The sequence below is a fragment of the Sminthopsis crassicaudata genome, chromosome 2 (assembly GCF_048593235.1).
Source record: "Sminthopsis crassicaudata isolate SCR6 chromosome 2, ASM4859323v1, whole genome shotgun sequence".
In the NCBI taxonomy this organism is placed as follows: domain Eukaryota; kingdom Metazoa; phylum Chordata; class Mammalia; order Dasyuromorphia; family Dasyuridae; genus Sminthopsis; species Sminthopsis crassicaudata.
The window spans coordinates 514,324,930-514,338,992 of NC_133618.1; the positions used below are offsets into that span (position 1 = coordinate 514,324,930).

General features: G+C 39.2%; 1 protein-coding gene across 1 annotated transcript; it reads left to right on the forward strand.

The window, feature by feature from the left end:
• The first annotated feature begins 966 nt into the window (after window positions 1-966).
• LOC141553677 (dehydrogenase/reductase SDR family member 2, mitochondrial-like) lies at window positions 967-13,805 on the forward strand. Its single transcript, XM_074285210.1, is given in 8 exon segments — window positions 967-1,040; window positions 1,265-1,343; window positions 1,346-1,453; window positions 10,187-10,286; window positions 11,378-11,450; window positions 12,079-12,130; window positions 12,462-12,593; window positions 13,331-13,805. Coding segments are annotated over 8 exon segments (837 nt in total). The 3' UTR covers window positions 13,550-13,805.
• Window positions 13,806-14,063: the final 258 nt, after the last annotated feature.

Consider the following 14,063-nt stretch of genomic DNA (forward strand, 5'->3'; position numbering starts at 1 on the left):
GAGTATTTCAATAACATATAAGTTTTGAGAAAAATTAAAGCCAGAGTCAACTCAACCAAGTATATAGCTGCTGACTTCTTCGCAGACCATACATAATCCAGCAAGAATTCTTTTTAAGTTATCTTCTCCACAAATAAAAGTTAAACTAAGTTTTCTCAAAATACCTCTTTAGATTTTTACTTCATGACAGTTAAATTTTTCATTGTCTTAGGAAAGAAGTTCTTTTAGTCCTTTCTCTATGTGTCTTTCACAGTCTCTCTCACTTATGGCAGTTAACTCTATAAAACAAGTAAATTATCTTTGTAAGATTTTATTCCCTCTTTCTTAAAGCTATGTGCTAGTATCCAAGGCTCTAGAGGAGGGAGCTGGAAGGGCATTAATGCTCCATTAACTGTTTTTCCTCATTTTTCTCCTCTGCCTTTTCTATTAAGGAACAAAGTATCTGGGTTCCTCAAGGTGAGAATTACAGACTTTGACAAAGAAAATAATTTTGGGGCAGCAGATCACAAAAGCTTATAGGTCTGTGGCAGAACTGTGCTAGAACAGCATGCCCCCGACAGCTTTTCAGTGCCCTTAAGTCTCAATGACAATAAGTTATTCCTATCTCAGGTCACATAGTCTACAAGCACTTATTAAGCACCTACTAGGATGCTCCAAACACTATGCTAAGCTCTGGGGATATCTCCCCCCCCCCAAAAAAAAAGCCAAACAAGAGAAGATAAAACAAAGCAGCAATATTGTCTTCTATTCCTGGGGCAAGATAGGGCAGGAATGTGTGGGTCAGAGAAACCCTCCATGCTGTTCTGCGTCAGAGGTCCCTATGTGACGAATAATGCTGACCATGTCTCTTCAGATTCTCCCTGACCCACGTCTACTGGGAAGAAGATCATTCAGTGAGCGACATGTTCAGGGCGCTGGCATCTGCCCTTGGAACTTGTTCTCTCCCAGGGCCCTGTCTTGGTGAGGATGAGCAGCGCCAGAGGAGACAGGAAAAGCATTTTGGCTGACAAGGTGGCAGTGATCACAGGGTCCACTCAAGGGTGAGCGAAGATAGATTCCTAATTGAAGGGAGCCACAGAGATACTGGGCCCACACTCTCAGAAGTATAACTGACCCACCAGGGAATGCAGGCTCAGTCCCTGAGTCCGAGCGAGCTGGACAGGGGGATTTTCTGCTGAAGACGAGGTTCCAGGTGCTGAAGCAGAAGCTCGGGCTAAGAAATGAGGACAGCAAGGCTGTCTGTCTGTCTCCTTTCCTTTGGCAGCATCAGTTTTGCTATTGCACAGTGCTTGGCCCAGGAGGGGGCCCACATGGTGGTGAGCAGCCGCAAGCAGCAGAATATGGGCCGGGCTGTGACTGGGCTGTGTCCGTGCTGAGGGAAGAGGGACTGAGTGTGAGGGGCACGGTGTGCCATGCAGGGAAGGCGGAGGATCGCCACAGGCTGGGAACTATGGTGAGTAACCAAAAATGGTAGTAGCTGCCAATGAGAAAAAACACACAGACATTTCTTAATTATTCAACCCATGATTTAGAGGCTTAGAACTGAATGAACCCAGGGGCTCACCCGTTTGCTTTGATGTATGGATTACATACATTCTGGGCCCTGAGAGCAGATCCTTGGAAGGGAAAGCGATCTTGATGGCTCAGACCTGGAAACTCCAGGTTGGGGATATTAAGTATTTAATAAACGTTTATTGATTTGATTTGGGAATTCAATTATACAATATCTGTATCTGGAAGATGAGATTCGTATTGGCAGAGCCAAAACAGGGAATTGGCTCACTTCTAGACAGGGTTTGGAAATTCACATTCCCCTTTGTCCCTATTGCTTGAAATTTTGCTCCTATCTGTCCATTAGCCAGTTTACTTTTTTCCATGTATAGGGAGAGAGTCAAGTGTTATAAAGGATTGAATATAATAAAAAAAGACTTTTAAAAATTGTTAGAAGTAATATATAATAAAGGCAGAGGCCAATCCTAGAGAACAGAAGGCAATCCTTACTTTCTTCATTTAGATTTCAATCTTGTTTAGTTTCATTTGAATGCCAATTGATGGAGGTTCATGGGAACCAAAGGGACTTAGCCTCAGCTTGCACATAACTACTGTTGGGGTTTCTTTGTCAGACCTCCACTCCCCCGCTTCCTAAATAGGTTTTGGGAGCACAAAATCCCCATAAAGCATTACAGGGAAACTACATGGGATTTCTAACTCTATCTAAACAATTGTCTGAGCAACAGATTTCACATTGGCATGGGATTTAGGGAGTAAAAAGAATAGAACTAACCTTTGCCTAGAGGTATTTTGATTCTGCACGTAGTTATTTGTCCTTAGCTGGATCTCATGACTCTTAGCCTCTGAAATGGATTAAAGATCTGTCAGTGTGCCTTCTTTAGGGAGAGGTGAATTTAATCTATCATTTGGGAACCCCAAAAAAACAATTAAAGAGCTGAAACATAGAATCTGATAATGAGAAGTAGTAGTTTGTGACCAGGAAACCAATGGAGCTACCCAGAAGTTTCTACAAGACTAGTAATGTTATCCACCAACAACCAAGAGAGTAGCAGACAAAAGATTCTCAGCAGATTACACCACCAGAAGACACTAGTAGTCCTAGAGCACCAAAGTTGTGAATTGCTCTAGTCACATAGCATCTTTATGCATGTCCTGGCCACCACAGGTCCTTCTTGAAGGCCCCCTCATATAGGGGCCCTGGCCACATGTATCCCCTATGTGTATATCCATGTTTAAGTAACATTTTAAAAAATTTTGCTTTAAAAAACAGAATAAGAAAAAAGAAAAACAGAAAAGGAATACAAAATAAAACAAAACAAAAGAGAACATTATCATGTGCCCAGCAGAACTTCAAGGAAGATTCAAAATATATAACAATAAATGACCAGTTCAAGAAATATATTAGGGGCAGCTAGGTGGTACAGTGGTTAGAGCACTCCTGGAGTCAGGAAGATCTGAGTTCAAATTTGGTCTCAGACACTTAACACTTCCTAGCTGTGTGAACCTGGGCAAGGCACTTAACCCCAGCCTCAGGGGGAAAATATATATTAGTAGAAGAAATTATATTCATGAGTGTCCATCTTTTCATAATTTTTAATGTTTGTTCTCTTCCCCACTGATGGCAAGGCAATATGTGGGAACATATAGCGCATAGGAAAGATCTTTTCTCATTTACAATTTGCCATGTTGTTGATTAAATGTCTTAAGCTTTGAGTTAATGTGCCCTGTGGCTGGGTGGTAAAAAGTAACCTTCAATGAAGGGCTCATGAGTTATTGTTTTGAATGGATGATGACTGCAGAGTGCTTAGAACTGAGATTGCTTTTCTGAGACCCCAGGTGTAAGAGAGGGTACCTTATATGTAAAAAGCATAACATATTCAGCTTGATTATCAAAAATAAGGACCTAGGTGCCATGGAGAGCAGAATTTTCTGACATTAAAATATATTCATTTTTAAAAACTAGTATTTTAACATCAACATTCTGGTAATGTGAGATGACTACAAATCATGGAATACTACAATCTCAGAAAAATCAAAATAGTGAATAACACAAAAGCATGTGGGAGACAATTGTATCTTATTATAATTGTGTAATAAGAACCATAAGAAAATCTCATAAAGGATCTATGAGTGGAAAATGCCCACAGAGGGAAGGGGAGAAATAGCAAATAGCCTGAGTGTTTCATGGTATTTGGAAAATATTACAAGATCCAGATGAAGCCTGGTGGAGGATTTAGGATGACAGATGTAGTTAGGTTGCAATATGCACAACTGGAGGAAGAATCCATCCTGAAGATATCACATATTTACCAAAATATTGAAGCATGTCAAGGGTAAAACTGAATCTTAGTCCTAGAGAATTGATGATGAATATTTCTCCTTTCTTTCTGCAGAATTACAGATGTAGCATCTGTTACAAACAATGAAATATTTTGGGGGTAACTAGATAGTATAGTGGATATAACACTGGGCCTGGAGTCAAGAGGACTCATCTTCCTGGGTTCAAATCTGGTTTAAAATACTTTCTAGCTGTGTGACCCTCAGTAAGTCACTTAACCCTGTGTGCCTCAGTTTCCTCATCTGTAAAATGAGAAGGAAATGGCAAATCACTTCAGTATCTTTGCCAAGAAAATCCCCAAAGGGATCACAAAAAGTCAGACATGACTGAAAATACCTAAACAACAATTTTTCGTTTTGATTTTTTGAAAGAAGAGGGCCGTTAGGTGGCGCAGTGGATAGAGTACCAGCCCTGAATTCAGGAGAACCCGAGTTCAAATCTGCTCTCAGACACTTAACACTTCCTAGCTGTGTGACCCTGGGCACATCACTTAACCCCAGCCTCAGGGGGGGGAGGGGAAGATTTTTTGAAAGAAGAAATGATTTGATGGTAGAAGAATGGAAAAAATGACTATGATGTAAAAATAAGAGGTATAAACAAAAAAATTTTAGATAATGTGGACACATTATATCTCCCTCACTAATTCAGATAAGTTCAGATAGATTCATGACTTGGTTGGCCACAAGGTAATACATCTTTTGACCATAGGAACTCTCCAAGTCCATCTTGCAAGTCATAGAGGGACTGTGAGCTGTGTTGGTGAAGGGAAGTACTCACACCAACAAATCACAAATCCTTGAAATATCTAAGCAAGCACTCATGAGCAAGATATTATACATTGCATTTAAGATAGTATTCCATCCTCTAACCATTCCTCTCCATGTTGCACTCAAGATTTCCTCTCCCACACCCCCACCTTAATATCCAGAAACCTCATTCCAGCACTAGAAATGTGGCCAAACCAAGTGGTGAACATAAACTTAGCTGAGCTGGTCCTTGAACAACAAATATACATACAGTCTTTTGTGAGGCCCATTTCTAAGCCATTTCTACTTAGTGAGTCTTCCAGAGCTTGGGCTCTGTTGGCACAACCTTGGAGAACCTAAGGTTACCTTTATATCATAGAGAGACATCAAATGTAGGTTTACCTGGAAGTAGAACTAGTAGCCTTTTAATCAATGTATGTTGAAAGAAAGGTAGAAATGAATGATTGGAATAATGGCTGTGACTAGAAGAGGAGAAAGAGAAATTATATTATTAAATTAGGTGGACACTGGAAGTTGCACTCTAGGTTGCAATTATATGATAGGGCTCAGGTTTTAGATATATTTGTTCCAGAATTTGTCTCCATGATAATATCATTTCATTATTTATCAAGAGAAAAAGAAATGGGTCAACCAGTCTTCTTAATTTACTAAACCTGTTCCAAGAATAATTAAACAATTTTAAAATGATAATAAGGCCTCCTCCAATGTCTCATTGTGATATGTGGGTAACTCTGTGTTCTGAAAGAATATGTCAGCGGAGCAGAGGTTTGAGTGAGGGTTTTTAAAGAAACTCTGTGTCTATTGATTGAGGACCAGCCTGGCTAAGTTAGAAAGGATCTTCACAGAGAGTCTATGGGAACTCTTAAAATTACCCAACCAAGCTAAAGAGGCGTTCCAATCTTTGTTTATGGGAGTGCCTACAAGGATCCTTGAAATATTGAAGAATAATAATATAGAAACTGTAACTAGGAGTAGACTGATCAATTTAACAAGGTGAAAGGATAATGTCAGAAGGCATAAACATTTGCACAAATTTTTTAACATGTTTTTAATAGGGTATGAAATGATAGCCTGTTCAACTTAAGATTAAAGGATGAAACTTTTGTTTTAGATCTATTTTAGTCTCAAAGACATGTCTCTATGTACATTCCTATTGAGATAATTAATCTCCTTTGTAGAGTATGAGAAGTATATCCATATCACATATGGAGGGCGATTCTTTGGGTAATGAAAACTTTTTTCACTTAAGAAACATTTTTTTTGTTTCTCCCACTTCTTCCTGGAGCTTTTCTCCAGGAGATCTCCAGGGAGATTTCCTGGACAATGCCAAACTCCTGGACTCAGCGTCCTAGAGAGGAGAGGAATAATTCTTTTCAAATTGTTGAACCAGAAAGAAGAGCAACCACATGGCTCAAAGATAGAGCAACAGCAAGAGACTAAACAATAATGTAGAGGAGCAAGCCTGGACCTTACAATCCACTATTACCCTGTGTTATACAAGTGCTGATTTGTAGAAAGAGGAGTGACTCTCTCAGCAACTCCAAGTATAAAATTCCAAAGTTGGGGAATCCAAACTTCAGGATAGTGCTATACAGCTAGAAGACTATGGAAGTCTCTGGGGATACTTAAAGGGCATATATCTATATCTATACATACATATTTATATGAATGTATGTATGTATGTCTCTGTTGCTCACAAGTATGTTTCCCTTCTCAGGAAGTATCTACCACAAGGTGGCACTTTGAGTCTGGAAAATTATAAAAGTCCCTAAGTGAAAGGTGGAATTCATCTGATAAACTGATTATCCATGGGATCTTAGCAGGCCTTCCTATTTTTTTTTCATCATTTCTATGGAATGAGATAAAGGTCATCCTGCATCCAAATCACATTCTTAGCTCGAGTGCTTACCTGGAAACGGAGAACCTTTTTACACACTCAGAAATGAGTTATAATCTGAGGTTCCCAGGGAAAATCCTGGATGGAGGTGTCAACTGGATTAAACTGGCTTCTAACCTATGAGTGGCTGGAGCTGAACAGAGAAGGCTGGAAAGAGGACAGTTAGGAATCAAACAGAAGTTTGATTTTAAAATAAGGGAAATGGCTTGCAAGCAAGGAAAGAATCTAGATACATGTGCTGTCCTGCCCCGAGTAGGGAGACTTGAGGCAGTATAGGGAGATCTCAATATTTATACCAACGTTTGGGATGATGAAGTAAATAAGATCCCAGAAAAAGAGCATGTTCCTGCTAGCAGCCCAGTGCCTAGGTAAGCCATAGGGAGCGATGTCAACAGGAAAAGGTCTTTTTTGAATTTATGTGAATCTAAGTAGACCTTTGTTGCAATGGGCCCTAGTTGAATTCTTTGCATTGACAAAATTATCATGACCCCACAATAACTGTATCCAATCAGAATGCCAAGTTATGAGGTTAACCCCCGAGGTTATATTTTTCCTATAAAAGAACCTACTGGCTCCCCACTTCTTTGCTGACTCCTTTTAATGCTTACTAAGCATCACAATGGCTAACTTCTTTATGAATTTAACCCATCTTATGCTGTACCTCGTTCATTAGGAACTTATCCCTGCCTTATTATGGTGTCTTCCTCCTTGTTAATGGTGAATTCTGTTAGGGAACTTAGCCCTTTTCTTTCCCCTTGTTAACTGCTAAAACTCCCTTTGGAAGTTAGCCTGCGAGTCAATGGCATAATTATAAAATCTTTGCCTCTTGATCTGGAGATGGTCTAAGCTTACAAATTCTTTTGAGATACTTGGTAACACAACCTAAAACCCCGACATTTGGTGGTCCATATGGGGAGCATCCTAGAACCCCATGTATTTTCAACACTTTTGCCCTCCAATATCCCATCACTATTAGCTGTAGCCTTGACAATGAGGGGTAACAAAGGAGGCAAGTTTGATTCATAGCAGGACTTTATGACTGGGAAACGGGTACTTGTCTGGTTTTGTCCAAACTCAGAAAACACATGGTACTGGCCAAAACAATACAATAAGGTGAGATCATCCAGAGGACGAGAGCAAAGGATTGTTGTTATGTCATTCTCAGGACACACCTTGCTTGCTGGTCCTTAGATCTGGAAAGCAGGGAGTCTCCTAATATTTTGACAGAAGCACAAAACAAAATAATTAGTGGGAAGATTCACTAGTACTAAACCTAGTCTATCCAAGTTCAAATTTGTAGTTCTGAATCAAGGATGACAATTTAAATTATATTGTAATAACATTAATTCTTTTCTTTAGTCCTTTAAAATTTAAAAAAGTGTATTCCTCACAATAAAACTGTGGGAATGGTTCTAGGATAGCATTTATTTAGTTGGAGGCAGTATCTTACAATAGAGTGTTGGACTTAGACTCAGGAGAGGAATGGATTAAAATCTCACCTCAAATGTTTACTATGAGAAAGTCACAATGTCTTTGAGCCTCTGTAGTACATATCTCTCAGGGTTGTTATGAAAATCAATCAGTATGTTCACCAATAAGTAAATGAAAGATATATACAAAATAAATACAGATTATAAATATGGAGAACACTAATTAGTGGGGGAATCAGAAAAAAATCTCTTGAAGGAGGTAGTGCTTGACCTGAGTCTTGAAGGATTCAAGAGATGACTGTGAAGAAAAAAAGTGCTCTAAGTATAGAACACAACCTATGAAAATCAAGAAGTGGGAGATAAAATGATGTATATAAAGGGCAACAAAAAAGTCAGTAAGGCAGAAATATAAGAGTATATGAGGGGAAATAATGAGAAGTCAGCCTAAAAAAATAGCCTGGTATTAGATTGTTAAGGAATTGAATGACAAAAGATATATTTGAATTTTTTCCCAGGAAAATCATAGGAACCATAGAAGCCTCTTGAGGAGGAGAGCCAACAAGGGACTATATAATGGTCTAGAGGACAAGATGAGGGCTTATGTACTGTTAATTGTGGTGTGAATAGTGAGAAAGGGATAGAGATGTTGTGGTAGAAGAATCTATCATATCGAGCAACTAGATTGGATATCAGAGGTGAGAGAATGGAAGGTTGTAAATGTGGGTGAATGAAGGAATAGTGGTTCCTTCAACAGAAAGAGGGAAATTGAGAAGGAATTGGATTTAGGTTTCTATTTCAGAATGTAGGGTTTGAGGTACCCATGGTACATCCAGGTGATAGAGCAGGTAATTGGAGATGTGGAATTGGAGTTGTAGGTTTGGAAGTCAGCTGCATAAAGACAATTGAGCCCATGTGAGCTCATGAGATAACTGAGAGTATCTAGATGGAAAAGAGTGACCCACACAGTATATCACACAAAAGGGGCAAAACATGAATAAAGATCAACAAAGAAAACTAAGGAATAATGAGACAGGTAGGGAGAGAATCACAATAGAATCGTGTCAAGGAGACAGAGTATACAGAAGAATGGGTAGGTCACTGGAGTTAGCGATAAAGAGATTATTGGTAACATTAAAAGAACAATTTCACTTTAGTACAGGGAACAGAAACCAGAATGAAAGGGGCTAAGAAGTGAGTGGCAAGTGAGAAACTTGAGTACAATCAGGACAGATAGCTCTTATTTCAGGGAGTTTGGCTATGAAAAGGAGAAATACAGAATAATAGCTTGAACTTGTAAACATGTTTAAAGGATGGAGGAGTTAGCACGTTTGTAGGCAGTACAGCAGGAATCAATGGATAAGAAGAAACTGAAAATTAGGGACAAATAGGAATGACTGAAGAATGAGGTCTCAGAGGAGAAATGCGAATCTGATCAAGAGGATGTATAGAAGAGTTGGTATAGGCTAATAGAAGGCCATCTCACCTCCAAGATTGGAGCAAAGAGGAGAGAATGGGGATGATGGTTTCAAATAGGAAATTTGGGCAGAGAATGTAGTATGAGGCAAGATCCCCAGATGAAGGGGAAGGAGTAGAGGAAAGCTAGAGGAAAAAAGAGAAGGTTTGAAACCACTTACCGTAGGATTATGATAGCAATCAGAGAAAAGTGAAAAGTTTGGCTTTGCATTAGTGAGTAACCAATGAGACAGTCCATGTAAAGAATTTTAAACCTTAAAGCACTATATAATGGCCTTCTTATTGTTATTTTATTGTTATTATTATTATTGTAGAAAGAACTCCCAGTTTAATAGGAGATAATACAGTCTACTCCAGTTTGTAGCGATAAAAGGCAAAATAATCCAGTGGTTAGGGGACTGGGCTTTAAGTCACGAAGATCTGGATGCAAATCCCAGGTCTTACTTTATGTCTGTGTGATCTTTAGCAAGTCACTTAACCTCTAAGGGACTCAGTTTCCACAGCTGCAAAATAAGGGGTTTGCATTTGCTGGCCTCTAAGAGTTATTTCCAGCTCTACATCTTTGGGTCTGTAAAAAAAAATCACCCCATAAACATTGAGTCTGCAGTCTATATATTGTTCCAATCTAGTAAGAGTAAGAAAGAAAAATTGATGAAAAGAAACAGAGACAGAGAAACAAAGACATATAAGACATAAAGAAAGAGAGGTTGTTTATTACCTCCCTTTATCTCTGACTCCACATTTTAAAATTTCATTTTCTCCTCTTTAGGTGGCAGACCACTATGGAGGTATTAACTTCCTAGTTTGTGTTGCTGGAGTTAGTCCATTAGTAGGGAGCACTCTGGGGGCCAGTGAGCAGGTCTGGGACAAGATGAGGCCTTAGGAGTTGAATTTAGGTTTAGATTCAACAATACTTATGTCAAGTGTTATCTGCTATATCTGATAACATAATCAAATGTATTCTGAGTTTGCACAAAGAAACTCTTCTCATTGTGTCATGGAACTGGTAACCTACAATTCTTCAATTGCCAAGAAAACAAATGTTTACCCTCTTAGGCTTTCCTTATCTTTATCTCTATTCACACACTTTCCTGAGACACAGTCCTGGGACCAAGCACTTTAGTCCCCAAAACCTTGGGTAGGATCTTATCTCTTCCATGTTGGCTCAGGGTTCCTCTGACGTCATAGGCCAGATGAAATGTATTCTATCTCCTAGAATGACATTTCATTTTCCTGGCACAGGAATCAGTCCTCCAGGGTGGAACTGGGATGGGACAAGGAAATCTCTGCCCTACCAAATGAATAGCTGGTTTCATAGTTCCAAGAAAGATACACAGTCCCAAAATCAGCCATGAAGCATATTGATCATTCTGCTTCTTCCTACCTTTCATGATCTTTACTGGGAGACCTTTAATCTGTATCGTGCCATCCAAAAAGAGATGCCAGAGCCTCAGCTTCGACTCATTGCTATTGAGCTGGATTATTGTCAGTGACCCAGGATAGCTATAACTCAACTTCCCTCAGAGTGAATGAATACTCTCTTCAAGGAATTATTATAAAGGTTTTCTAGTTTTAAACTACCTTATTCTGTCCCTGAGCCTCCACCATTTAATTAAACCTATATAAACCAACTCTCCTATAGTACCTTTACTCTTGTTTCCTCTTGCCCTGTTCCAGAATAGGTTAGCCTGGATAGGGAGAAGTCACTGTGAAGAGACAACTATAAGAGCTTTTCCTAAATTGCATATTTGTGATGTTTCCCTTTCCACTGGAGCAGGAACCAGGTTCCTCAGACCCCTATACATATCTTCACCTTCCTTCTCCTTGGAGACCTCATATAGTAAAAGGAGTTATCAATATTCCAGATATTTCCTACAGGGAAATTGACAGAACTCAAAAGTTCTGCTAAGATCAAGAAATCAGAAATAACCATATTGTATCTTCTTCTTGTTCTGAATTCAGATTCTGAATGTAAATGTGAAGTCACCAGCCCTGCTATTGGGGCAACTGCTGCCTCATATGGAGAAAAGGAAGTACGAAATGGAGAAGAGGAATAAGTGGGTTACTGGTCACAGGAGCTGGGCCAAGCAGAGCAGGAAAACTAGGACATGAACAATTACATGGCTTTTTCTTTAGTATGCCTCAGGCTAAACTAACTCTCTCAATCCCTCTTTCTCTGACCTCTGAGGTAGAGACTTCCTAAGTGAAACCCGTTCCATTTTCATGAATTGTCCAGAGATAGAATGGATTGCTGTTGGAGGGGAGTGAGTTGTCAGTGGAGCTCTTTAATCAGAATCTGGATGATCATTTGTCAAAGAACTCATAGAAACTCATAATTTCGGGTAGGGGATTGAACTGCATCATATTTTAAGCCTAATTAGACTTTAATTCTAGGATTTTTAAATTCCACCTAAGTGTCTTTCATGGGGGCCCATAAGATACCATCCATCATCCCATGATCAAAAATGTTCTAATATTTTACTACCCTAAAGATTCAGCTTCTACCCCGAAGTTCTGATAAGAAGCCACCAAATCTCTTATTATAGATCTTAGTCCTCTTCCCATCAGCTTCTACAACTTCTACTATCACTAGAAAAGCTAATCTCTTGAAAATACATGATCTCTCAGTTATTGTCATCCCATTTGTTCATTTTCTTGTAGGAAATATTCTGTGATCTTAGTATCATCAATTTCAGCCTACCTTCCAGTTTCAGTAAGTGTTGACTTCTTCGAACTTGGTTGGGTGGGTCCCAGTAAGTACATGGGAAAAGGTATAAATTCTGCATTCTAAAAATAATTCTTTTATGCCTATCGCCTTAAATTTTTGAAAGTATTTTATTTTCATCTGTTGTGTCATTCAGCATTTAGCACATTCCCTTGGGAATCCTATCCAAGGACACGTCTTATCCTCATTTGACAAATATGCAAGTCTAAGTCCAAAGATATTCCCCCAATCTGTGATAGAGCTAACAGAGAACTAGCCTGGAAAGATGAATTCTTCTCTAGTCCCAGGGAACTTTGCCTGATTTTTTTTGTCCTTGTAGAAGCTGGGTCCCTACAATGTCAGTAAAACCGCCTTGCTGGGCCTTACTAAGACACTGACTGTGGAGCTGGCCCCAAAAGGGATCCGGGTGAACTGTCTCATTCCAGGTCTTATCAAGACTGACTTCAGCAAAGTGGTGGTAAGACTCTCTAATCCTCTCAACATCTTCACTGAGGATTAAATTCCTGATCAGGTCAAATCCCTGCCAATGCCTATGGATTCACATTCAGGAGTGGGAGGCTCAATCTTAGGCTTATTAATCCATTATAGTCTTCATACACTGAACTTAGTAGACTCTCCTTTCTTATAGCAATATATGTGCTTTAATCTTCTTTGGGGGAAAACAGTACATAGTAGCCTCCATTTAATTTCCCTGGGCATGGGCAGGTTTCATCTTCTCATAACCATAGACACCATGCTTAACCTTTTTTAATATCCTGCCATGATCCTTCTGCTCCAGAGACAGAATGGACTGCTGTTGGAGGGTTGTAAGTTGTCAGTGGAGCTCTTTAATCAGAATAAGCCTTATTCTGATTAAATAATAAATCTTTCAATATTTTGCTTTTATCAGCTCCAAGAAGATGCAGATTTGCTGAATCAAATTAAGAAAGTATATGGAACATAGAGGTAAATAGTTTTGGAACTTCATACAATACCTTCTATGGGACTGGGAGTAAGAATGTTCTTGGGCATGAGAGACTGACAAAGTCTTGGATTTGTGTTTGTGAGTTGAACATAGGAATGCCCTATGAAGAACTCATCATGTATGCCTACATAGAATAAACCATGTTTATTCCAGGTGCCTATAAATTGGAGGAACTATAAAGATAGAGGTCGTCTTGGGTCCTTCCCTTAAAACTACAGATACAGAGGAAAAGACTAATTAGAGTCTGGTTTTCTGATCTTAGTCTTATTCCTCTTCCATCTAGGATTGGACAAGCAGAAGAGTGTGCGGGAATTGTGTCTTTCCTGTGTTCTCCAGATTCTAGTTTCATCATAGGAGAGAACATTGTCGTAGCCGGCTTCTCTTCCAAGATGTATGGCAGCTTGTCAAGAAACACAAAGCTATATTTCTGGGTGTACATTTGATGCTGGGAACTGGACAGAGCTGGGTAAGGGTAGAAGAGAGAAAGGAAAAAGCCCAGTTAACTTCATTAACATTCAAAAACTAAAAAAAGCATTTACACAGTACTTACTACATGCCAGACTCACTACCTTTAAGCTGACTGCAAAGCTGGAGCTTAGGTGTAGCTAATATGTAAGCACCCAGAGGGCTATAAGAAGAGAATCATTTCCCACAATTGTTTACTTAGTAGTCACTAATTTAAACTTATCCTACTGGGCTCAAGGGGAGATCATACGACGGATCAGGGAATCTTATCTATTTCTTCATAAAATATATGAGTGACTGTTTCTTAGTATCCTTGAGCTCATTTTAATCCCTTAATCTGTCCCCCAGCATGTACATGTTCTATACTTGTTGAGATTTGATTAACCAAAGTCTAATTACTTAGAAACTTAATAAAGTATGGTAAAGGCTCATTAAGGGACCTAAGAAAAGAGAAGAGTAACCTTTGAACGTTGAAGGATCCCTGTTTGAATA